At 36.2% G+C, this 26,594-nt stretch overlaps 1 protein-coding gene across 1 annotated transcript; it reads left to right on the forward strand.

The window, feature by feature from the left end:
• The first annotated feature begins 5,517 nt into the window (after window positions 1–5,517).
• On the forward strand, window positions 5,518–7,511 carry LOC140141857 (kelch-like protein diablo). The gene has a single exon (XM_072163727.1). It carries the CDS (start codon window positions 5,698–5,700, stop codon window positions 6,919–6,921), a length of 1,224 nt encoding a protein of 407 aa, XP_072019828.1. The 5' UTR covers window positions 5,518–5,697; the 3' UTR covers window positions 6,922–7,511.
• Window positions 7,512–26,594: the final 19,083 nt, after the last annotated feature.

Below are 26,594 nucleotides of genomic sequence, written 5' to 3' on the forward strand. Positions count from 1 at the left end.
GGTAACGCTTCATTTGATTTGTCATTTTAGGGTTGACTTGATTGGACATTGTTACATTGAAAATGGAAGAAATTAGTTTGGGGAAAATCATGTGGTAAACGGGGTGTTGCCAGAAAATGTTGCATACTTTCAATTTTGTAAATGGATTTAGGTGCATCATAAAGCTGATTCTCGCATAGAATACTTGTATAAAATTGTACTATTATCGTGTACAATAGTTTAGTGTACTTTGTATAATGTATTTATATAAAAAAAAAAAAACAGAGTTGCCATTCCGCATGTAAGTGTTGCCATTTTTGGCAAAAAATGTACTACATCTGTAAAAAGTTAAACGCATGCTTGCAACACTGATGGTGTTCATAATGAACTATAAATAATAAACCGTACTTTGATATTGACTTGTCATGAATAGCTGCATACAACTAAAATTGACATTATTATAATAATATTTGGATTATATTTACAATATCTACAGTTGAATGTTCTATATTCAGTTTCTCATAGGCTTAATCCCCCCTTGAAATATGTGTAAAAATTCCGATCTTCTTTGCTCGTTTTGAGGCCTTTTGGGCACATTTTGAGATATTTTATGACAACCAGTCGATTGCAAATCGATGAAAGTTTAACATATGATTCAATGTATGGGTAGCCTGAAGTTCCACCTCGTTTTCCAGGTACGAGGCACTAAACAGCGCCCTCACTGTTTTTGATATGCTCTCAAGACTATTTCGCGGACCTATTTTATCGATAATTATAAAAATGCGACTTTTTTTGGCGACTTAAATTCATGCATAGGCTTTACACTTTATTTGAGATATAATTTGCTACTCTCTCTGATTATTTGTATAAAGGGCAGCCCAAATACCTCAAAAAGTTTTTGTATTTTACCAGACGATGGTGGACTACATTATTCAATGTGGCAACAGCCAAAAGCGTAAACAAAACAGACAATATGACGGCAACACTGCCTGCACGATGGACGCAATTATTTTTTCCCGGAGCCAAGATCCGTTTTTAGCTCTATTGGCCGGGTGGCCCCATTACAGAAAAAAAAGCACAAAATATATTTCCCAGTGCAATATATACATTTTCACATGAAAATAAATAATTTTAAATTCAAAGAAAAGAGAAGAAGAAAAATTTTTAATCAGCGGCGGGGATGGGAATCGATCTCGGACCCTTTGCGTGGGGGCGAGCTCCATAACCACTACACTACGTATACTCGCTGATACACGTGGGGGAAATTTTCAGTATATATCGTAACATATCGTGCGTTATTCATACAAAAAAATTTAAAAAACAGTACTTACAATGAGGTTCACTTGCGAACCTCAACGGATTTAGACTGATAAAATAGTGCTTAATAACATACGTACAGTTTTGGAATAATTTGAGACATTTTTGTGTTTACGTGTAAAACCAATGACAACGTCAAAATTGAGCCAATCTTGGCCGGCCCCCCCTGTATTTTACCGGAACTCATTAGGGTTACACAAATGGCGCATTGATTTAATGGTGTGCTCCCTTCAAGGGTAGGCTACCGAATGTTCATAAAACTTTTGTTATTATGTTCTTGAAATATAAAATGTTTTGAGTAAAACACTCAAGGTTTGAGTGCTCTGTGACATTAGCCCTATTAAATTTATATGGTGAATTCTGAAAATGTGCACATTTTCAATATTTTGACCATCTATTTAGATTTGCATTAAATACCAATTATCTACCTTTAGTTTTTGACCGTTTATCTACTAAAACCGCTTTAACCCTATAGCTAGAACTACGAAAAACAACCCCCCTCTCCTAACATTTTTTATCCGTCATAAAAAACACATGTGCCTGCGCCCAAACGACCTAAGCTAGTCGTAGATCCATCCTTTGCGCTCATTTTAGTGATAACATGTTCTTACACCGGGTAGAACCGATCGTCAAAGATGACTATAGAGGGGGGTTGGTGAGGCACCCATTGGTTTGTACAGTAAATCAATGATTTTCATTTCATGAATAGTGTGTCTTTTCCTTTTATATTGAGGAGAATATTCACTGAAAATTAAATTTTTGTAGAATTTTTAGCCCAAAATCAATTTTTCCTACCGTATATACTTTTGTACATGGGTAGAATTTCCCAAATTTTCATGGGCACCCTCACATTATGACATCATAGCAACATTGTGTGGGGAATATTTGTACTTATTTTGGTATTACTGGGTAGAGGAGACCCATAGCTATACATTGGTACCAAATATAATGGTATCAAAAATTAGGGGGTTACATTATTTCTGTTGGTAAATTAAAATGATTTTTTTTTTTTTTTTTCCCGAATTCAATTAATGTAATAATAATAATAATGATAATGATAATGATAATGATAATGATAATGATAATGATAATAATAATACTAACAACAACAACAACAACAAAGCATACTTTAATCTTCCAGGAAACAAAAGTTTGTTGAATTGGAAGCGTTGGCATGATACTTACAACCGTTTCAACCATACAGGTTTTATGTACTTTTTAAAATAATAAAAACACCCCTCTTAGAAAAAGTGGTATCTCCCAAATCAAAAGGCCCTCAGTTCCCATTTAGGTCCTGAAACACAGACAAGACCTGGACCTAAATTCTACCCTCACCAACTTGAATGAACCCGCTCTAACTTTCTTCCAGAATGATATCGAATTGACAGAAAATTTTACACATAATTTTGCCAAAATCACTCAATTTAAGGGGAAAAGAACAATTAGCCGTTTCCATGGCAACAAGAAGCTGGTGTCACTATCAATGTTATTTTTGATACATCACCCTAAAGTATCATTGATTGACACAATATGAAGAAAATTGATGATTTTGCGTTTTGCCACAAATTTGAAAAATAAGTCTATTTTCCTGGACAAGTCCTCTTAAATACTATGATATTATTAAGAAATATCAAATTACATAGATAATTGCACATGAACACAGATCAATATAGTGATTAATCTGGATAGACCCAGAATAGTAAACTGATTTGGTTATTACTATATAATATTAGGCCTATACACAGACCAGTTGCTAAATGTGAAACAATCTGGTCCATGGGGGCCAAAGGCGGCAAATTTGAAACTGAGATAAAGACAAAAATATGGAGTAAAAAACAATAAAATACATAAGAAAATACACATCACGAAACCTCATAACTTTAGAATCATGTTTGCTCGACCTTTGGTGTTTTCAGCATGATAGCCTAAATGTTACTACATGTACATGGTAATAATTATAGTAACTCAATTTTCAAAAATGCCTCCTTTGGCCCCCATGGAGCAGATCGTGTCACAAATAGAGTTTGATATGAAAAAGCAGATAAAATGCCAAATTTGCACGGATTTTATTCCACTTTTGTACCATATTTCACCAGCTTCATGCATGTTTGTACCATAAACTTATTTAGTCGCCAAAAGGTGCTAGCTTCACTATACTTCAAGAAATTTTTCACCCCATCCCCCCTATGTTGAAAAGAAATTTACACCACTGCAGTGTACTAAACATTGGTAAAACACAGAAAAGAGAAAAAGACTGAAGTTTGGAGTTATGACAAAAAATGAAAGAAAAAAGTGCCCCTCTGCCCAAAAAAGAAAAAGGGGAAGGAGCCCCTTTTCTATCAAATTTCACCCCGATCATGGACCAAAATAATGTAAAATACAAAATTTTTGCGTGCTGTGCGCACACATTGTCACAATAAAGCCCTTTTCATCCCGATCATGGGCAAAAATAGTGTCAAATTCAATTTTTTTTTTTTGCCCCCCGACCAAGAAAGCAGGCTGCGCCCCTGGTTAAAACTGGAAGTTGTAGGAGTTTGATTGTTATAAACATATGGATGTAAGCGTGAAAATGTTCAAGGTTAGGTCAAGGGCCTCTGAGATGAACTAAGTATATATTGTCAGAAATTTTAGGAAAATATTTACCGGCCCATATTGACATTGGCTGTACTTACACTCAAAAGGTGATGTGGCATGATTCAGGCGGCGGATGACATGATCGAGCCGGCAACTCGTGAAACCGCCCGGCCGTATGGCATTTTCCATATACTCGGTTAGTTTTGTGGGGTTCATTATCGAACCCCAACGGTTTTAGCTTGTATTTATATTATTTATCAACATAGGCCTATTTGTTTGTGATATTTCAAGCGTTTTAAAATTTCAAAATAATCCCATTCAATTACACGGTTGACGATGAAAATTTACTGAATTTAGGGACTGCATGTCATACACCACCTGACGTGATTCATGACATTAGCCCCCTAGCTTACGGCAAGTAATGTCATGAATCATGTCACGTAACCTTTTGAGTGTAAATACAGCCAATGTCATATTAATATGGGCCGGTAAATATTTTCCTAACATATTGAACTAATTGAATACTTGAGTGGAAGAAGGGCCCAACTCCATCAACACTTTTTTTGGAAAAGTTTTAAGAGACAGACTGTTTTCATCTTGGGACTTTTAGTACTGGTACATGAACCTACATTATAACATACATGTGAAATGATATATGTTGCAATGGCAACGGTACAAGTCTTTTAAAATATGATAAACTAATTTTTGCCAAATGGAGTTGGGCCCTTCTTCCACTCAGGTATTCAATTACACTGCTATTTTGCACTTCACAATATGACAGTATTGGAAATGGAAGTACAAAGGTTTGTCATTATTTGGTACTTTAGATTATACAAATTGATACTTGACAATATAAACATAAATCTCTTACACAAGACACCCCACATGTGATTGTGACTTTCATGCAGATTTGTGTTCACACTCAACAATTGGAACAGCTAGGTGTTTTAAGGTTTCACATTATTGTCACATTGGTCAATAAGGATTTTCATCTTCCAGAAAACTTAAGAAGTTAGGCAGTGTCACAGGTGTTCTGAGCTAACCATTACTTCCATAAATCTGCCTAGGGTGAGTTCTTCTCAGCCTGTTTCTTGGCAAAAATGAATCAATGGTTTTAATTCATTCATTTATGGAATCATTGTTTTTTGCAGAGAAGTCAATCTTAATATTTACTCATTCTTCTGTATTTCATTTTCTTTGTTAACTCCTGCAGAAATCTAAACAAGTGAATACTGACAACATCAACCAGTGACCGCTTCAGAGGATAATTCAGCATTGGCCAAAATTAATCTGAAGTGGACAGTGTTTAAAGAAGAACAATTGGAAACACTATACAAATTAGCTCAGCCTGGAGATCAGTAAAGCCTGACACACCATCAGCATAGAAACTTGCTGTATTAGATCACATATGTAAGGGGGAAAAAAGGGTTCGTCCCAAAGCTTGTGCGCGCGTTTGTGAAATCCCAAGATTTGAGAAGGAAAAAAAGGCGGACATTTTTTAATTTAAAAAAAAACATTTTAGTTTTTTCCAGAAAAATCGAGCGAAAATCAGACTTTTCTCAAAATACCATGAAAAAAAGTCGGGAATAAAATTTTTTTTTAAATCGCATTTCGCATTTGTTTTTAAATTTCTCGTGAGCTTTGAGACAAAACTTTTTTTTTTTTTTTGGCCTAACCATGTTTTGACAACTTGTGTTGTGCTTCCCTTCTTGGAGAAAAGTAGTTGTCATACATTCCAAAGAATCAACTTTTAGCTTTGCATAGAAACTCTTATGTTTGTTCATTTTGATTTCATAACATCTTGTGTGTGTTCTTGTTGATGCTAAAATGGCACGAGTGGAACACGACCAGTGTGTAAAACAAATGGGAGACCCATCTCATTTGTCTCATCTCTCCTCAGGACTTAACCAGTTAAGGCATCAGGCTGCCTTCTGTGATGTCACCATCATTGTTGGACATCAAAGATTTCCTGCTCACAAAGTAGTTCTAAGCTGTGCAAGTGACTACTTTCAAGGAATGTTCACATCAGGGTTTCAAGAGAGTACAATGGGTGAAATATCTGTTCCTGGAACTGAAGAAAGCTTTGCCCAAATCTTGGACTTTGCTTATACAGGGCACTTCACTCTCTCAGTAAGAACAGTCACAGATATTCTCAAAATGGCCTGTTACATGGTTTTGACCAAAGCCATTGAGTTATGTGCAGAGTACCTGAAAAATGTCAAAGATCAGCTTGCAGTAGAAGACTGTTTTGAGATCTGGTTGATTTCTAGCAATCACAATAGTCTTTCAGATGTTGCACAAATGTACAGAAGCCATGTTATCCAGAACTTTCTGAAGTGTGTTACATCAAGAGTATTTCTGGAGAACTCCTCTGCAAGTGCCATGATGGAGATATTAAGCGATGAAGAAATAGAGACAGACACCACAACAGAGGAACAGATTCTGCAAGGGACAGTGATGTGGCTGAAGCATGATTGGGAGCAGCGTAAGATCCATGCTGTTGATCTCCTGAAGAAGATACGTCTTGGTTTGGTGCCATTTGACAGACTCCAGGAGATCCTTGGTAATGAGATAATGGCAATACCAGAGTGTAAAGAAATGGTGGAAGAGGTTGTCAAGTTGAGTGTTACCAAGGATACTGCTTCATCGCTATTAATCAAATGTCACCCTGATTTGTTTGCTTCTAGAAACACCATTACTGCCAAGTTGTATATCATATTAGATGGTGTTGATGATGAGCCACAATCTGTACTTTCTTTGAAATGCCGTACTGATGCTGCCTGTTTTAAGCTCACTAAATTTCCTGACATTCCTAGCCCTAATCTGGAAGGAAGCACAAAAGTACAACCAATAGCTGGTGTTAACATATTCGTTTCTGAGACAGGTCATTTATATGCTGCAGGTGGTTGTGTGTTTTTGCGAATTGATGATCCTGAAAAAGAAAAGCTTTATGAAACATGGGTTTCTAAAACAATTTCTTTAGGTATGATTCTGAGAAGAATGAATGGATTGTGCTGCCTCCAAACCCTGAAATTCTGGATTTTCCCTTGATGTTTCAGTTTGATGAGTATATATATCTACTTGGTGAAGCTGAAGAAAAGAATGTGATTGAAAGGTATTGTATACCCAGCAAAACATGGGAAATTGTTGACGATGACCTGTACCTTGACCCTCATCCAGTTGGTGATTGGTTGCAAAAACAATATGTGTTGGTCACGGGTACATCATTTATTGAGGGTCCCAATCAGCAAGGTGGTGTTGGTGCAATTCAGGTTCAGAAAGTGGCACTATATAAACCAGCCACAAATGAATTGTTAGATGTTTCTGTTGATAGAAATATAGATACAAGTGATTCACGTTTTGAAGTGCATAGTGATATCTGCTATCTTGTCACCGGAAGTATATATGAAGAAGAAGTCCAAATACACAGATGTATCAGTTACTTTGACAGTGATAGTCCCTCAATTGTCATCGCAGAGGCACTAACAGGTGAACTTTATAGAAGTATCCAAGAACTAAGCGAAAACTGGCGTTCAGTAGAATTTACATTTGACAAACGCACCCTTGGTATGGTACAGGTGCCATGTGAATGTGTTTCCCATATGAAGGATAAGTCAAAAATAAAGGAGTAGATCATGTGATATCTTGCACTTAGACCGAGTTATTATATTTATTGATAAAAACCCCTGATAAAAGCGACATAGATAGACATATACCTCGCAGCCTTGGCACATTGTTACGGGTAATTGATCAGCGACTCTATTCAATTTATTTTCTTTTTATTTGCTATTTGCTTTTTTGTGCTTGCGACAACTCAAATACACCTTTGGGCTGTGTAACAAAAGGTGCCACTTTCTGAAGTGGGAGCTTTCACATGACTTTCTTTTAATCACTTATTGATGGTGTAGCCTGCCTGGCAAAGCCTTAATATGCAGTCAGGTCAGCTACCAATTTAATGGCGAAACCCTTTTGTCCGAAACAAATGGTACCACTTCCTGAACAGCCTGTAGGCAAATCAATTCGGCATCAAAGGCACAATGCATTATGCAATCTATTGTGTCTCCATGTTTATTATAACCTCCTTTGATTAAACTGTCTACTTCATTAATTTCAGCAACATCTTGCATTCAATCCAGCTGGACATTTTTTACCAGTTAATTAATGTAAATTTCAAATGAAATTCACATTAATTGTTGCAATTTATAAAAAAATCCAGTTGAATTTTACACAATTTGGAGGAGTGTGGTCATTGGCCTGGGATATTACTAGACAGTGCGATAATCGCAGAACATACTTGTTGAGATGATACACATTAAGAACAAAAATTGTAAACAAATTTGTAATTTTTAAAGATCGTTAAGAAGCCATCATGCTGGTCACTTTATATGCTTCTGAAAAAAAGTATAGTGATTAAAATATTATTTGTTCTGAGTAAGACTGAGAATAAAAAATTAAAATATATGAATTGTTATCATTTTTGGCTCTTAGTGTAGCTAGATGAGCCCTGAGACTAGTATACCTAGGTATACTAGTCTCAGATGAGCCTTACTGATTGCACTCAGTGAGGAATGTATTTTGCTGCATATTTTGCACACTTGCGTTCTTGCTTTTAGTTTCTAAGTTTTGCTTAGTTATCTATCAATCGATTCCACTCCTTTTGAGGTGAATTTGGGGTGGGGAAAGTACTTATTTTGAAGTGAGGAAAGTACTTATTTTGAAGTGAGGAAAGTCGAAAGTTTTTTTGAATCCAGTTGGATTTTACACAATTTAGAGGAGTGTGGTCATTGATACAGTGCAATCATCACAGAACATACTTGTTGAGATGATATAAATTAAGAACAAATTGTAAATAAATTTGTAATGGCTTAATTTCCCGCCTTAATACATTTAAGATTGCTGGGAAGCCATCATAATGGACACTTTCCCGGGGACACTTTATACATGTATGTTTCTGAAAAAAGCATAGTGATTAAAATAATATTTGTTCTGAGTAAGAAGAATGAGAATTAAAGAGTAAAAAGATAAGAGTTTTTACTATTATGTCATGGTTGATAGACATTCAATATTTTATTGTAGTTGCACCAGCATCCACTATTCATATTGGACATACCGTTAGGTGGCTGACAGATCTGAACAACTGGGTAAAATCCATAGTGATGGATCTTAATATGATCTCCATACTGACGGCAATCTTTTTGAAATGAATGCTGTTACAACATTTTTAATCTTTTGAAAATAACTTTCAAATGTCATAAAAGACACATGTATTGCTGAACATTAATGACAACTTACTCAACGTTTTCCCGATGTCAGTTTCTTGATAAATTTGCGATTGACTTCCGTCACTTTGTACAACACCCCGGTTTTGACATCCGTCAAAAATTATATGTATTGCACCTGAAGATACCTATAATCTATGGATAGTAAAAGGAATAGTTTCTATTAGCTTTTATTGTTATTAGCCAAGTTTTAAATTTAAACAGTTTGGATTTACAGCTTTGAATTTTTCTGCACCAATTTTCATTCAATGGCTTGTATCTTGGTAAGCATGGTAAATTTGGAACCCTTGTTCAAGTGAGATGTCAAATTGTAGCTAAACACTGGGTTATTCCAGTTGAATTCCATACAAACCTATGGAATACACCACCTTCCACACAGGGAATATGAATTTCAAGTGGGGTTACCTGAATGGGTTACTCCATTTGAAACCTACACCTACTGTGTGATTATGTCTTCCATAGGGGGTGTATGGATTTCAAATAGAATAGCTGATTATAATGAATCACATAAACAGGGGTGTGATTTGTCTGGATTTTTTGTGACCCAAATTTAGAAAAAAAAAAATGTGATTTTGCAGCCCATTTTAGAGTATTTTTGCCCAATTTCACGCTGTTTTTCTGGATATTATACAGGCTTTGAATCACACCCCTGCATAAAGCAAGATCTTTCACACAATTGTCGACCTTGTTTTCTTGTAGTATTATGTTATCATACTTATATTTTGTACAAAAAAGACACCACAAAATGCACCATTTCAAATAAATTGCAGTTACCTAACAATTGAAGATGTGTGTGGTACTGTAGTTCTCTGATATGTTGTAAGACGACTACAGGGTGTAACAATAAAATTTGTACAATTTTGAAAATAGAATTACACAAATATGCCGCTTATTTGTTGATTTGATATTTAAATGTGTATCAAGATAATTTCTTTAGCCACCAGCTAAGCTTTGTTCCAATGAAATCGACGGTATACAAGTGAAGATACGGCCAATTATGTAACCTAGTCTTAAAACCGCTTGGGCCACTTTTGTCACAAAAGTGTTACAAAAGTGACAGAATAGAGTTGAACCATGGACCAGTCGGACGATGCTCTTATGATAGGTAGTTTTAAACAATGGGGTATTAGAAGTGGTAGAAATGATTACATAATAGAATATCTCTTTGAGTTTTTGAAAGTCACAACTAAGCACTGACAGTGACATAACAACCTCATTTACTAGAAATCGTGGCTGCAGCTCAACAACTTCAACCCCAATTCACGTTGGAAGAGCGTATTTTTATGGTTGTGACATTCGGTAGCACATGGAGTCAAGCAGAAACCATAAGATTGTTTATAGCTCATTTTCCAAACTCACGTCTTCCATTAGGCATACAATTACATATAACTATGAGAAGTATGTAGAATTTGTTAACAGAAATTCTGGAAATAGTGTTCGCCCCAGAATAGCTAGAAGCCCAGCTGAACTTAATTTCAAAATCTTATTGTTTTTTTACTAACCAATGGTATCTCAGGGATATGAGAAATTACTTTATTTATAAGATAATTTGAAAGAAATTTCACGGCTTCATTTATAGATTTTAAAGAAATATCATATTATTATTAAGTTCATGTTAATTATAATAAAGAAACACCACTTATAATTCTTTTATGTCAGTTCTTTGATGTTTAATGCACCATAAGCATATCTACGCGGTTCAAACGTGGTATGCGCAAACATGGCAAAAGTGGCCCAACACGTTTTCTGGACGATTTAATTAATCGGACATAACTCTTGAACCCAAGCTAGTAAAGAAACCAACTAAACGTCTTCTTTTAGCCAAGATATTACTGATTGTATTGCATATAACATTTGTGCCATAACTCTTTTAGTTTTTTCCTGAGAAGTCAAAATGCAATTGTATAAATTTTATTGTTACACCCTGTATATTTGTTAAAGCCATGATGTACGATTTCCATTATGAATTTAAGCCATGATGTACGATTTCCATTATGAATTTAAGCCATGGTGTACGATTTCCATTATGAATTTAAGCCATGATGTACGATTTCCATTATGGATTTAAGCCATGTACGATTTCCATTATGGATTTCATTTTAGTATTCTTTATCGCCCAACATAATATTGGTAAGCTTTAGTAATCAGAATGGGTTTTCTTTGTCAGAATGAGTTTTCTGTCAAATGTGATAAAGCAAAGATTTTTTTTATTTCATTCCAGCACCTCAAAGTGTTATAGATGTCCCATAGATTCACATAAGATTTTTAGTTATTTCTTGTGAAATCACACAAATATAAATTTTACAAAACAAATAAACAAAGGCAAAATCAAACAAACGAATTATGGAGGGGATGACCAGAAGGCCAGAGCAAGTCACCCCCTTTAACAAAGAAATGTTACCACCAAAAGAAGTAAAAACAAAAACAGAACAAAACATAACAAACGAGAAACACAATGCTCAAGAATTAATCATATTTTGAGATCAAGTCATGTTTATACATTTTATGGAAATGTTTCAATGAATTTGCCGATTTTATTGAGTTTGGCAATGAATTCCATATTCAACAACTCCTCCTATACCTTTGTACAGGAGCCAACCGTTGTTAATCCGTGATGAATCCACACTTTTACTGTAGCGTATACGCGAACGCGAGCGAGACTACGCGTTACGCGAGAGCGCGTAAAATTCGTCATGCCTGGAACCTTTGTGCGTATGCAACTTTACAAGTTGAATTCAGTATTTTTCAGGTAGCGGTTAAACTTTGCCGTTTTATTCTGTAGTTTTATTGCTGATATTAACAGAGAAATCATCGAAGTTTTTGTAAGACTTAGCATGCTTAGTGACAATGATTAACTGACATTTCCTCGTAAAATAATCGTGAATTATACGATCTTTAGCTTCTTTTCGTTGTTGAAAGGGATTCAATCATGTTTCACCGTTGTTCATCACCGTTTAACAACTCGCGTCCGGCGCGTCTGCGTGGTTTACTTCGCTCGGGCAGCTAAAGCTGCCCTCGCGAAGTAAACCACGCAGACGACGCGGCCGCATCGTTGTTAAACGGTGATGAACAACGGTGAAACATGATTGAATCCCTAAATATTGGACCCGCAGTACGAATGGCATGGTCAGTAAATGCTGATCTTCATTAATTTACTTGCGTTTCTCGGTTGGTAATTAGAGAGATTGCGATTTCCAAACGTAGGTATCGGACTTACGTTGATCTATTCAAAACCACTCTCCTATATCGGTCACGTATTTAGCCAGTTTTGAAGATTTTTCACGTTCAAAATCAACGTAGATACATCTTTGAAAATGCACAAAATTTGTCCATTTCACAATATGTTAAAGACAGTCAAGGATAATGAACATACGAAGGAAAGCTTGATTATTATGATCCTTTTTGTTTGTAACAAATCATTATAATTGTTACAGGTGCAGCGATGTGTTAAAAATTGACTAAATTTATACGCGATGTCCATAAGCAGATATGTATGTGATACTTTGCGTATAAAAATGACATTGCGATTTCACATTTACTACTAAATAACAAGGTGGTAACCTCTCTTTGCAACTCTCGAGCATACAACTCAGTAGCAGTGGACTCCGATCATCGTATTGTGAGCATCCGTTTAGCTGCCAGTCTGCGAGTAAAGGAAAACCTTGCAAGAGACCAAAATTCAACTGGAAGATCCTTATATAAAGGAGGAATATCAGCTGGAGCTATCAAACAGATTCCAGGTCTTGAGTATGGATGACGCCACACCCATCTCTGATAGGTATGAGACCTTCGAAACAGCAGTTCGTGAAGTTGCTGAGGAAGTTATTGTAAAGCAAGAGCCATGCGGACTGGCAAGTTGGGTATCAGATGCATCCACCAAACTTAAACTTGAATGTGAAAATTTGGACTTTCATCGCACGGAGGGGCGCAGAATCGATGCTGAATTGGTCAATTTGGCGCCCCCTAAGGGTAGCGCCCGGGGCATGTTGCCCCCCCACTAGTTACGCCACTGCATAATATAAACATTATCAAAGTATTTAATTGATCAATTGTGAGTCACATTTTACTCTTTATTTCTATATGTAACAGTTGTAAGTCACAACTTACTAGGACTGCAACAGCAGCAGCAGATCTAGGCCTTATCATCAGCGCATGACTGCAAATTGTAACATTCAGCCATCACTTGAAGTCTATGGTAGTACCATCAACCATGTCGCAGACTTCAAGTACTTGGGTTCCAAGATGGGCTCTAGTGTTGGAGACCTAAAAAGAAGAAAAGCACTAGCCTTGGCCGCTTTCTGGAAACTGGAACGCCTTTGGAGAAGCCCATCCCTGCCAATCGAAACAAAAATCAAGCTGTTTGAGACAACTTGTGTCACTATACTTCTGTACGGGTGCGAGTCATGGGTAATCACCAAGGACATGGAAAACAAGATCAATGCCTTTGCAACATCTTGCTACAGAGTAATGTTAAACATCAAGCGTGTGGATCGGATCCCAAATGAAACCATCTACAATCTGACCAACACCACTCCACTGGTTGCCAGAGTCAAGATTCATCAACTCAAATTTCTCGACCATAGACTGCGTCTTGAAGATGATGAGCCTGTGAAAGAACATGCCCTTTATATTCCACCACATGGGATGAGGACACCGGGACGGCCGCGGACACTGTACTTACAGTATGTACAGCACCTCCTGGGAGATACTGAAGGGATGCTGCAGCCAAACAAAATTGTTTCGCTTGCCCAAGATCGCAACAGTTGGAGAAAGCTTGTAGTCGCCTGCTCCGCAGCCGACTGATGATGATGATGATGATGTTGAAAATTATCTCAATATTATTGTTTGATTCTACAGCAACATTTAAACAAAATCAATGTTGAACATTCGTGTTTCGTGTTAGCACGCATGTATAGATCCAGATTTTTTTAGTCATGGGATCTTTTTAACAAGCTGTAAAAGTTTATCACATATTATTTTTTATGTTTAGCATCATCAAAAAATAAAACAAAAAAGACTTAATGTGACAATTTTACAAGAATGAAAGTAGAACACTTAGGGAACTACAAACTAAAGGAGTACGGTCCATTGTCAGCTAAACATGCTCCTTTCCCTCCGCATCAACATGTGTTCAAGTATTTTACACCAACCTCCCTCGTCCATGTCACAAAGATATTTACGCCACTGCTGCTCCCCATACAACCCCCCTCCCACACACACACCCCCACCCCCCATACACACCCCCACACCCCTACACGCTTATGAAGTCCTGCACCGTCATCGCTGATCAACGGCCCGTGCGCTTATTTTGACCCCGGGCCCCGGGCTCTCGGCTGCACTGCTCAACAATGACAATACACCACAGGCTGTGAGAAAAGGGCAGCACAGCTTTGATAATTACAGTTAATAAATAAAATAATGCAAGAAGTGAATAAACATGTAGGTGACAAGCAGAATGTGTTCTGTGATTGGTCAAAACCACTTACGATTTTATCTACTCCGTAACTTGTATTCTAGAATATATAATATTATCGTCTGCTTTCTTGCACAAAATATTTTTGAAGTTCTCATGTAGAACATTTAAATTCGATCATATGTCTTCAGCTGTTTATCGGGAAAATAGATTACATACATGATACAACTGTGGATTTCGTTCCGTTTACTAGCATTACGGAACAAACTGATAAGTCATAAACTATCACTTATACTGTAGAATTGACAAACGCCTTTTAATATTCGGCAAAGTCTCATTCCATGTGTGTAATACCGGTACCATATTTGCGATGACTGTCTTGAATCTGCTTGTCGTGGTTCTTACTCTTCTAGCGGTGAATCGGTTTACACCATCATCTAATGGAGCACTTGCTGGTATGGCAGTATCGCCACTATGGGATACTTCTGGCAATTATTCAGAGTATTGCTCCTTTCATTGGGATGAAGAACACAAATCCATCACCTTGAGTGGCAATCAACAGTATCTTTGCGGCTTATATGTATCGACACAATTTGCAAGTTCAGTTCGAATCCCAGGAAGTCTGTCGGAAGACTCTCTATTTTACATTGAAGAGACTGAGCCCTTAGCGGACTGTCCGAACAAAATTGCAGCAATTCATGGACACCACACGCTATGCAGGGTTCTCATATATCATAAGAACGCTCGGTTTAATATACAAGGTAATGTCAGTATCATAATAACTGAAATATCAGCTCACCCGTTTGAAAATACAAACTGTCTCGTGGTAAATCAGACACTGCCTGGTTGTAATGTAAGAAAATATGACGAAGTTATGACATGTGATGACCAAGGTAATTCATTCTGTAGGTTATCATTTCCACAAAATTGCACCTCTGCACTACTTTACAAAGAAGTGTTCTTGAGTTGTTTGGTTGCAAATAACCATTTTCCCACAAACAAACTAATCGTTTATCCGAACCCGATTACTATATTAAATGTTACTAGAAACAGCCTTGTTGAAATCGAAATCGGTACGTTCAGAAATTTAAACCAGCTAGAAAATCTACATCTGGGATATAATCAAATCCATTGGTTATACCCGGGAGTATTTTATGGACTTCAAAGTTTAACCTATCTTTCTCTTGAACGCAATTATCTAGTTGCTATAGAACCAGGATTGTTTAATGACTTGAAAGTGTTGTCAGTGCTCGATATTAGTGCAAATGAATTAAAAGTTCTGTCACCTGATATATTTATTAGTTTGACTAGTCTAACAGAATTATATCTTGTTGGGAATAAACTTACAACAATAGGAATGTTTAAAGGTCTTATCAAATTACAAACATTAGATCTGTCAGGGAACCAATTAGTCACCTTACCAAGAGATATTTTCCGGGATTTGATTAGTTTGAAATTACTCGATCTTTCCGAAAATAAGTTAGAATACTTGGATGCAAATTTGTTTCACAATTTGACAAACTTGACGATAATATATTTGGTTGACAACAGACTTCAACATTTAGACGGTGATATATTTCGGGGTCTCAAAAACATGTACATAATAAGATTTGATGGAAACCAAATTGTCAGTCTTGATGATAGAATATTTCATGATTTTATGGCTCTGGGCTCACTTCATCTGAAGGGTAATAAGTTAACAAATCTAACATCCAAAATATTTGCTAATTTAAAAAATATACATTCATTGAATTTATCCAAAAATAACCTGACAGTGCTACCGCCCGATTTATTCGAACATTTGCCCCACTTGGCTGCTTTAAACTTAGCTGGTAACAAACTAGAATATCTGCCTCGCGGTATATTCAAAGGTATGATAAAATTGAAATTGCTCTATTTAGATCAAAACTCGCTTACCTATTTAGAAAAGGATTTATTTTTTGATTGTGAAAGCCTAACTACGTTCTTTGCAGTTGATAATAATCTAAAGCACATCGATTCTGACATATTCGTGAATACACATAAGCTCACTCATTTGGACGTGTCTAATAATACGCTTGAGACAATTCCCAATTTAGTCGGCTTGAAAAATCTATTGTTTGTCCAAATAAATGGTAACAACTTGCGTGGCGTGACAAAGCAATCATTTTTAGGAGTACAGACAGGGTTGAATTTGTTTGTAAGTCAACACGAGATCTGTGAATGCTATGTACCTTTCGGTGTAAATTGTAGTGCTGGGTCAAATAGATCACCATTTCTTACATGTGATAGATTATTATCAGACAAAGTGCTAGCAGTCTTGATGTGGATAATTGGTCTGAATGCACTTTGCGGAAATGCTTTTGTTTTGTGTTACAGAAGCAAAAATAACAAAAACAGAGTCCAGACCCTCCTGTGTAAGAATCTAGCAATGTCTGATTTCCTTATGGGTTTGTACATGATAACCGTTGCAATTACTGATATTTATTTCGGTGAAAAATTTCCACTGCGAGCTGAAAGTTGGAGAACTGGCATTACCTGTAGAATTGCTGGAGCGCTGTCAATTATATCCAGTGAATCCTCTGTGTTTTTCTTGACCGTCATCAGCATAGACCGTTTTATGGGTATAGTTTACCCACTATCTTATATAAAGTTTGGTCGTACATCAATCAAAATTACAATCGCTGTGGTTTGGGCTGTTGCAATAGTTCTTGGTGCTGTACCGTCATCGTTAGCTGGAAGAAACCCAAACTTTTATGATAATTCTCACGTTTGCATCGGCCTTCCGCTGGCTTTGTATGAAACATACAAAAAAACCAGTGTTATGAAGCAGATCAATAAACATGGAACAGGTTCTGTTGAAGTCTCGAATTGGCTGCCAGATGGACATGAAGTAGGAATGTATTTTTCGACAGTAGTTTTTCTTGGGGTGAACTTCATTTGCTACTTAGTGATAGTTCTTTGCTACATCAGTATCATAGTAACCGTTTATCAGTCATCAAAACGCGTAGGAACAATAAACACAACCATGAAAACTCAAATACGATTAACCCAAAAGGTAGCTTTCATAGTGCTCACTGATTTCCTTTGTTGGTTCCCGGTTATTATTCTTGGGATCCTGGTTCAGACCAAAGTTCTTACGCTACCGCCGTCGGTTTTCGCATGGACTGTTACCTTCGTTTTACCCTTAAATTCAGCCATTAATCCATACCTATATACGATAGCAGATATCGTGAATACTCGTCGTAAAGACGCCATGGGGAATGCTAAGCGAACGACGAGCCATCATGGGAAAACCCAACAAACAACCGAGACTTATGAAGAAGAACAATTGAAAACCATTTCTAAAGAGGTCACATCGGACCAGAACATGAGTTCCTAAACATGAAACATGGTATGATGGTGATATGATTAGGAAAGTTTGTCATTATGACATGTTAACGATAGTAGTGTGATGGTGGTTCTGAACTAAGGCACACCATCCGTTTTGGTCCTATAGCGCTATCGGTGCCCGAAGAGGTACCGATGGAACTTTTTATCGTACCCTGATCATTTGTACAGTGCTTGTTATTGAATTGAAAAAGAATAAAACAATGCAACTGTTAATTATTATGCTTGATACAATTTGTTACATATCCAGTGAGTGATGTTAAGAATCATCGGTACCTAACCGGGTACCGATAGTTTTATAGGACCAAATTCGATGTGGTACCTAGCATCGTAGTTACTTCGAATCAGAACAATAAAGATGTATGTTGCATGGTTCAATTATACAGCCAGCACAATAAATAAGCATAGTAAATATTAAATTATGTACTGTGATAATGTAAGGTATAGTAAATAAGCATTCTTTATTCAGCACTGTATGATTTAGTATTGTGTAACGTGTAACATAGAGACATGAAATGTCATATTGAATCGAATCAAAGAACAAAATGTAATGAATTGATTATAATAACTATCGCATACATCATCACACAATTCACACAGCCCACACCCATGATATATACTGGCAATGTTGTAAACCAAGAATTTATTAGGTATAGTAAGTATTCTTAAAGAACTTCAGTACAGGGTGTCCCAGAAAAAATTACCGAGCGAATAAAATTGAACGTTAGTCGAGCAGTAGACATTAGAATCAAAAATTTTAAAATGTAGCGCATAGCTTATTTTGTTGTGCACCACATACGGAAATTGTATTTGATTCTGTTGAACGGTTGCGAAGAAATGAACGATTACATAATGCGTGCAACAATTCAGTTCATTCCAAGTTTGATCAACAGGTGCTTTTTCACACTCGCTCACCGCTTCCTAAAGTTCGTATATCTCATTAAATTTAGTCCACATTATCTATTTTATAATCGGTGTTATGTCATTCATGCTTTCACTTAAGATGAATAACAATATATGTTATATTTTAACTTTCCAAAGAACATTTGAGTCAAGAATAACAATGATCAAGTGCTTACAGCTTTATGTGTGATTTTTGATACCATTCAATATTAATGTTGAAGTTTTAAAAGATTTAAAAATTGCATTACAATTTCTTGGAAATATTCCAAAAACATTAATGTGTGTGAGAATTTTTTTAATTTTAAGCCAGCTTGAATTCTTTATTCAATAATTCTTTATGCAATATTCAACATTAACGACAAAAAGTACCGAGCATCATCTTACTTGCAAGCTTTCATTTTCAATATATTGCCGGTTTTCAAATTTGAACAAAACTTTATTAAATGTATTTCAAGAAACAGATTGTTTAAACAGAACAAAAAGGATTTCACAAAACAAAATATGAAGCCCATTGACAGTGTGCATTGTGTTGAATGATCTTTCTTTCAAACTTGGAATGAAGTGAATGCGTTATGTAATCGCTCATTTCTTCGCGATCAGTCAAACGATTCAGGTAAACTTAGCGTATAAGATGCAGAATAAGATGGGCTACACGTTGATGTTTAGATTCTTTGATTCTGATGTCTATTTCTCGACTTACGTCCAAATTCATTCGCCCGGTAATTTTTTCTGGGACACCCTGTATGATTAGTATTGAGTTAAATTATTAGTTGTGTGTATAGGTTTAAACTCTACCAATATGAGTTAAATTATGTAAATATTTTTTAGATATTGATATTAAATATTATCATTATTATTATTATTATATCCAAGTGGAGTAAACGACAGACTATAGTTGATAATGAAGAGAATTGGAGGAAATAACCAAATTAAAGGGGGATGAACGGTAAGAACAAATATTCAAGTCATTTCGAGAACATACTTAATCTAACCATCCCCAAAGTTTAGATTTCCCATAATTTTCACCTAAAATCAAGATTTGTCCATTTATTTTATGATGGAATTAAATTTACTTGTACTTTAACAAAAGACTGCAGTAACATCACTTATCCATAAAAGAACCTGCTGAGCACTTATCCATACGATATTATGGATAATGTGTGTGCAACCAAGCGGAACTGACTTTACAGATGATACAAGTGTCTGTACTGTGCTTTGCACCTATCCATATTGTTTTGAGAGAGAATGCTATTCTACCAATGTCCATGCAATGTCCTAGCCAAGCTTCACTTGGAAGTGAAAATATTGTTGCATCGAAATATGTTGCTAACATTGGTAGAAATTTCGCATTTGGATAACAATTGTGGGAAATCTATACTTCCGATTCGTTATTAGGCCTTTGGAGAAAGTTTGATTAAGTATATTCTTGAAATGGATTGCATATGTATTTCGTACTGTACACCTCCTTGAAAGATATCTACATTATTATAGCCAGGTAGAGAAAAACAGCAGTGTCGTTACATAATATGACATGATTAGATAAATTTATCATAGTTGTAAATCTAAAATCGTAGTTTTATTTAAAGCAATTAAGTGTTTAGAAATATGTTTCAAAACATGTTCTGTCGAATGAGAACATACGAATTTCTAAACAAATGCAACACGTGTGTAACATTAGTCATTATTGTATATCAAAGAATGATTGTAAACTAAGAAACTCATAGTTTTAATAAATAACAAAGTATTTATGTCTATCAATGTTTCTGACTTTAAAGAAAAAAACATGTTTTCAAACGGATAAATGTTCGACATCTAACTCTGTACCGTAAAAACTTCATTTCTCACACTTTTGTTTATGCAAAAGGGGTTTCCACGGATTAGCCAGTAGTGAACTGCTCCTGATTAAATGATTGGGGTATGGATATGTGCATGTGGTAAAACGTGATTATATGTTTAATTCAAAAGAATCGGGAATAAGTGCCATAAAATCGTAACCTTATTTTTTCTGCTCATAAATCATGAAGCCGGTTAGAGGTTAGTTAGTTAGTTAGTTAGTTAGTTAGTTAGTTAGTTAGTTAGTTAGTTAGTTAGTTAGTTAGTTAGTTAGTTAGTTAGTTAGTTAGTTAGTTAGTTAGTTAGTTAGTTAGTTAGTTAGTTAGTTAGTTAGTTAGTTAGTTAGTTAGTTTGTTAGTTTGTTAGTTTGTTAGTTAGTTAGTTAGTTAGTTAGTTAGTTAGTTAGTTAGTTAGTTAGTTAGTAAAATTTAAAAATAGTCCCGTCATGTTGTAATGTATCTAATAATTTATTATTCCTCTTATCACACTGAATAAAAAAGTCAATTGTCATATTTTTAACTTATCTTTGAGTTCTGGTATTATGCCTGAGGTCTGGTTAAAAGCCAATGTTGTTCCTGTTTTTAAATTAAATCTAACAGGCAACGTGCTGAAAATTATAGTCCTGTGTCATTATTGTGTATATGTGGAAAAGTGATGGAGAGAGCTATTTTTGATCAAGTGTTTCCCGCAATTAAAGACCAATTGAATACATGAATACAAAGATTTTGAGAGAAAAACCCGTGTATCATTTTAATTCCTTCAGTTAGATTTACCTGGTCAATATGGTAAGTTTTATGTGCAAATGAGTGGATTAACCTGTATTATGTATGACGATTAGCATTTCAGGGACTTAGTGGGGTTCATTTTAAATTTTGGACTTGGGTGGTTTTTTGAATCATATAGGCCTACAAAGACAACAATGTTAGAATGAGATTACCACTGGTAAGATAATACAAAATAAAGCACACAGGTATGTATAATGTTGAAAATGTGTTACAAGACTCAAATCATGGAATTGGGTGATTCTTTCATACATGCTATTTTTCACATGCTCAATAGACACAGAGGATGAATTTGAGTTGTTCTTTCATACATATGACAGGCCTATGTATAGCAAACAATTTCCCATGCTTAACTCAATTTGTCCAAAGTATGGACTTGGGTGGCTTTTGTATTCATATATTCAATTGTACCATCTGCAACACGGTTTTATCAAGGGTCGCTCCACTGTGACACATCTATTATCTGTTTCTCATGAAGTCAGCACTATACTCTGGACAACGGTGGGCAAGTTGTCATGATTTATCTTGATTTCTCAAAAGCTTTTGACAGTGTTTGTCATAATTTATTGCTTCACAAATTGCAATCTTTTGGTTTTCATTCTGACCTCCTCAATTGGTTTCGCGCTTATTTAACAGGGCGGAAACAGAGGGTTGTTATTGATGGGGTTAATTCCGACTTGCTTCTTGTTGTTTCAGGGGTGCCCCAAGGTTCAATATTGGGGCCTATTCTTTATCTTTTATATATTAATGACATGCCCAGTGTTGCCCGGAATTCTTCTTTAGCTTTGTTTGCAGATGACTCTAAATGTTTTAAAAACATCTCTGATGTCTCTGATTGTCACATGCTCCAAAGTGATATTGATTGGAGCAAAACTTGGGATCTCCATTTTTACCCCTCTAAATGCCAGATTATATCAATCACCAAACGTAGGAATGCATATCATCATGATTATAAAATGAATGGTTCCGTTCTAGACTGTGTTAGTTCCATCAAAGATCTTGGTCTTGATATTTCCTCATCTTTCACTTGGGGTGATCACATTAACAGGATTGTTTAAAAGTGTAACAAAAAACCTGGTATGATTAAACGCACCATTGGCTTCAATGCCCCTCGTAATGTATCCAGGACTTTGTACTCAGCCTTGGTTCGTAGTGATTTGGAATATTGCAGTCCCCTCTGGAGTGGTACCTCAAAGCGCAACATCCAGAAAGTTGAGGGGGTCCAGAGAAGGGCAAGTATTCATTTTAGATTACCCCGAGGCTGAGTACAAAGAAAGGTTAACCGAGCTAATTCTTCTTCCATTAAGTTTTAGAAGAGAATATGTTGATCTCAACATATTTTTCAAGTGCAATCTGGGATTATATGACATCAATCTAGATGATTATGTAGTTTTTAATGGTATTAACAAAGACCATCCAACCACCAGATTTTCCTCTGATCCTTTGTTGCTGGTAAATCAGCTTTCTAAAACTGAGTGCCACAAGATGGGCTTTTTTTTCAGGGTATGGTGCCCATTTGGAACCAGCTCCCTAGTATTATCAGATCTACAAATTCTGTTGCTTCATTTAAGCACAAGTTTTGGAGTTTTACCAGTCCAAATTTGCTTGCACCTTTGATGCAACTTCTGTTTGCACTTGGACCTCTTTTTTTTGTAATTGTCCAAATTGCAGGCAAATGTAACTTAACCTGCATTTTCCCCCTCTAATTTATATTTCCCTTCCCTTCTTTTTTGGATTTGTTGGGCGATCTTAGAGCTGCCTGGCACCTGTTCGCTCCAGCCATTCACTGGACTTTTTAAAACAAATATTGTTTCTTTTATGATGTTGTGTAATGTTTGATGTAACTTATGTGCAATATTATATATTTTTTGTAATTCTGTGCCAGTGATAAAGTGTAATAAATAAAATTAAAATAAATAAATAAATATTTTTCTACGGTACTTGGTTCAGGAGTTATAAGTTCGAATAGGTAAAATGTCAAAAATTTCAAAAAGCATAACATTTGACCCATGATTTTATCCGATTCTGATATTATAAATTTCTCAAATAAATTATTTTCATATTTGGCTTGCCGAGAGGATTAAGACCAATTTCAATTGATTCGGTGCATTTTAAAAATGTGGCTCCTGTTGGGCTGTGAATGTGGTCCATGTCAGTGCATTTTGCTGTTGTGTCAGTTGGACAACTGACTGGTTACTGACATGTGTTTAGAGTATAGAGTATTGAAGTAATCCTGTGTGTAATTTTTGTTCATTTTTATAGACAGGATTTTAAGATATGAAAAAAGATTGTGAAAAATTATAAGTTTCTTTTTGAGGACAGTTTATTTGACATTTGACCTTATTCAATCTATAATTCCTGAACTAAGCACCCTAGTGCAATATGACAATTGACTTTTTTATTCCGAGCAATTAGAGAGTATATTACAGCATGATAGAACAGATTCTTAACTTTTTTGACCCATCATGACCTTCGACTCCACGTGGGAAGAATAGGGGCCATAGAAAAAATGGAAGGAATTCTAATTGTATCCTTTGAGGTGTATATGCAGATGGGTTCAAAGATGGGCTCTAGTGCTGGAGAGTGCTATGAGCACGGTGGCCGAGCGGAAGGGGACCGAGTCATAATCGGAAAGTTGCGGGTTCGAACCCTGGCGACGCCATCTTGTTGTGCCCTTGAGTAAGGCACTTTATCTCGATTACTCCTCTCCACCCATAGGTGTATAAATGGGTACCGGCATTCTTAAATGTTGGGAAGGTAACAGACTCGCTGTGGAGGTGTAGCGATTCCCCTATAGCAACATTACATGGAGGAGTCTGGCCCAATCGCCAATAAAAGAAAGAAGGACACTCCGATCACTATTTATACAGGATCGTCTCATTTACTTTTACCTTTACCTTATTATATGTCAAAAAAAATCTGATTTTTGCTCTTGCCTTGTGGTATTATTTTCGTAGATTAAGGTAAAATGTTTGAGTGAATGAAACATGACACAAAATAAAGGTAAGTTATGGGTTACAGGTCGATAGTCTGAAGGTCATTAGTCCGAAAACCCAGTAAACTTAGATACACCCTAACCTGTAACTTAGTTACACCCTAAGTTATAACCCTAAACTTCGCCCTAACCTATAGCCTATTAATCCTAAACCTAAACCTAGACCTACAAGCTGTATCAAAATGATTGGTACCCGTCAACTTTGCTTTCTAAAAAAACGCCTGTTTCAAAATTTGATCCTCTTGAAATGACTGCAATTTATACCTTTAAAACCTTTTATTACATGAATCTACAAATTAGGTGGATGTTATGTTGCATTTTGATGTGGCAGTCTTGGCCATGTTCACTGGATATAGAGTGGGTACCAATCATTTTGATACACCCTGTATAACCCCAAACCTTATAGTCCAGTTCGTACCATGGTTTAATATGCATCCCCTGGACTCTACCAAACAAACATTTTTATTTAGCTTCCTCTTATGGTCCTTTTGTGGATGTTAACAAAATTATTTCTCTCCTTGCAAGGATTCAGAAAAAGTATAGTGTGACCTACCTGCGACATACCGTTCTTGAGTTATAAGCAAAATGGTCCAATCTTGGGGTGGTCAGTTTAGTTTTTTTGGCCACACAGGGGCCATAAATTAAAAATTCTTCAACCCGCCCACTCGGGGATGTACTCGGATCACCGAGCACCACTATTGATACACGGTTTCAGATCGGATGTTTCATAGTTCACCCGATTCTCAAAGCGATATTAAGAGTTGACATGTGACGTTGTTCTCATTGTCCTGGCAGTATGCACTCACATTCTATTTTGTTCAGGGCCTGGCTTTTAAAACAACTCCCGGCACATCACAATAAGGCTATATATTTATATACCAGTGCCTCATTTCAAATGTTTAGGTTTAGTTTTGGTTTTGGTTTTGGTCACGTGGTTTCCTATTGTCCTGCCTAACCACTTGAATCATAAGATATCGAACTCATTGTTTCTACCTTTTGTTTAAAACCGAACATTTGTGTCAGTCAGTTTCGGTTTTGGATTCAGTTTCTTATAAGTGGTGTGAATCGTAAAATTATTTGATTTGAAGTTACCTACTCTAAGTATACAAAAGAAATGTTTAAATTTCGCAGTGCAATATTCACGAGGAGAGAAATCGAGCATGGTAATCTACATTGCCTCATTTCAAATGTTTAGTTTTAGTTTTGGTTTTGGTTTTGGTCACGTGGTTTCCTATTGTCCTGCCTAACCACTTGAATCATAAGATATCGAACTCATTGTTTCTACTTTTGTTTAAAACCGAACATTTGTGTTAGTCAGTTTCGGTTTTGGTTTCAGTTTCTTATAAGTGGTGTGGATCGTAAAATTATTTGATTTGTTGTTACCTACTCTAAGTATACAAAAGAAATGTTTAAATTTCGCAGTGCAATATTCACGAGCAGAGAAGTCGAACAAAGCAGTCTACATTTGAAAGCATTGATTTAGTTTGAAAGCATTGACTTGAGACTACGAATTAGCCTAAGCTGATTTCACTGTGAAAATATATAGACCATCGAAATATTTCCACAGACATTACAATAGGCACTTGACAGATTATGACTTCAGTGTTATAAACACTATTATACACAACTCTATTTATGTGCATGTCGCATGACGGAAGATCAATATCATAGAATGCTGGTTTAAACTAACTTTTATTCAATTTATTTATTGGAGAATAGAGAGAGAGAGAGAGAGATAGAAGAGATCGCCAGGGAAAGAGGGTATGTGTGTGTGAGGGGGAGGGGGTAAGGGTAAGGAGAAAGAGAAACAGGGAGAGAGCATTGGAAGTGGGAGGGGAGAGGGGCTCAAGAGTGGAGTGGAATAATAGGGAAGAGTCGATATCGAGTGGGGGAGGGAGGAGGTTATATATAGGTGGCGGAGGAACATAGGTAAGAGGTATGGGTTGTGCTTTCCGGGAATAATCTAATTCATAATCAAATCATCTACATCATCATGCATCGTTTATATTTCAGACAAATAAACAAAACACCCCCACCCCCACCCCCTCAATATATGCACATGATGTCTATGCATAACTTATCAAACGAATCTCGGAACTCGGGTGTAATTTTATGGTGTCATGGAAGTGTGCCACATACGGCAGAGAGCA

Source organism: Amphiura filiformis, chromosome 20 (genome assembly GCF_039555335.1).
Source record: "Amphiura filiformis chromosome 20, Afil_fr2py, whole genome shotgun sequence".
NCBI classification, from domain to species: Eukaryota; Metazoa; Echinodermata; class Ophiuroidea; order Amphilepidida; family Amphiuridae; genus Amphiura; species Amphiura filiformis.

Excerpts from the sequence above, each read along its gene's own strand:
- LOC140141857 (XM_072163727.1), top strand. The coding sequence starts at position 5,698 with ATGGCACGAGTGGAACACGACCAGTGTGTAAAACAAATGGGAGACCCA.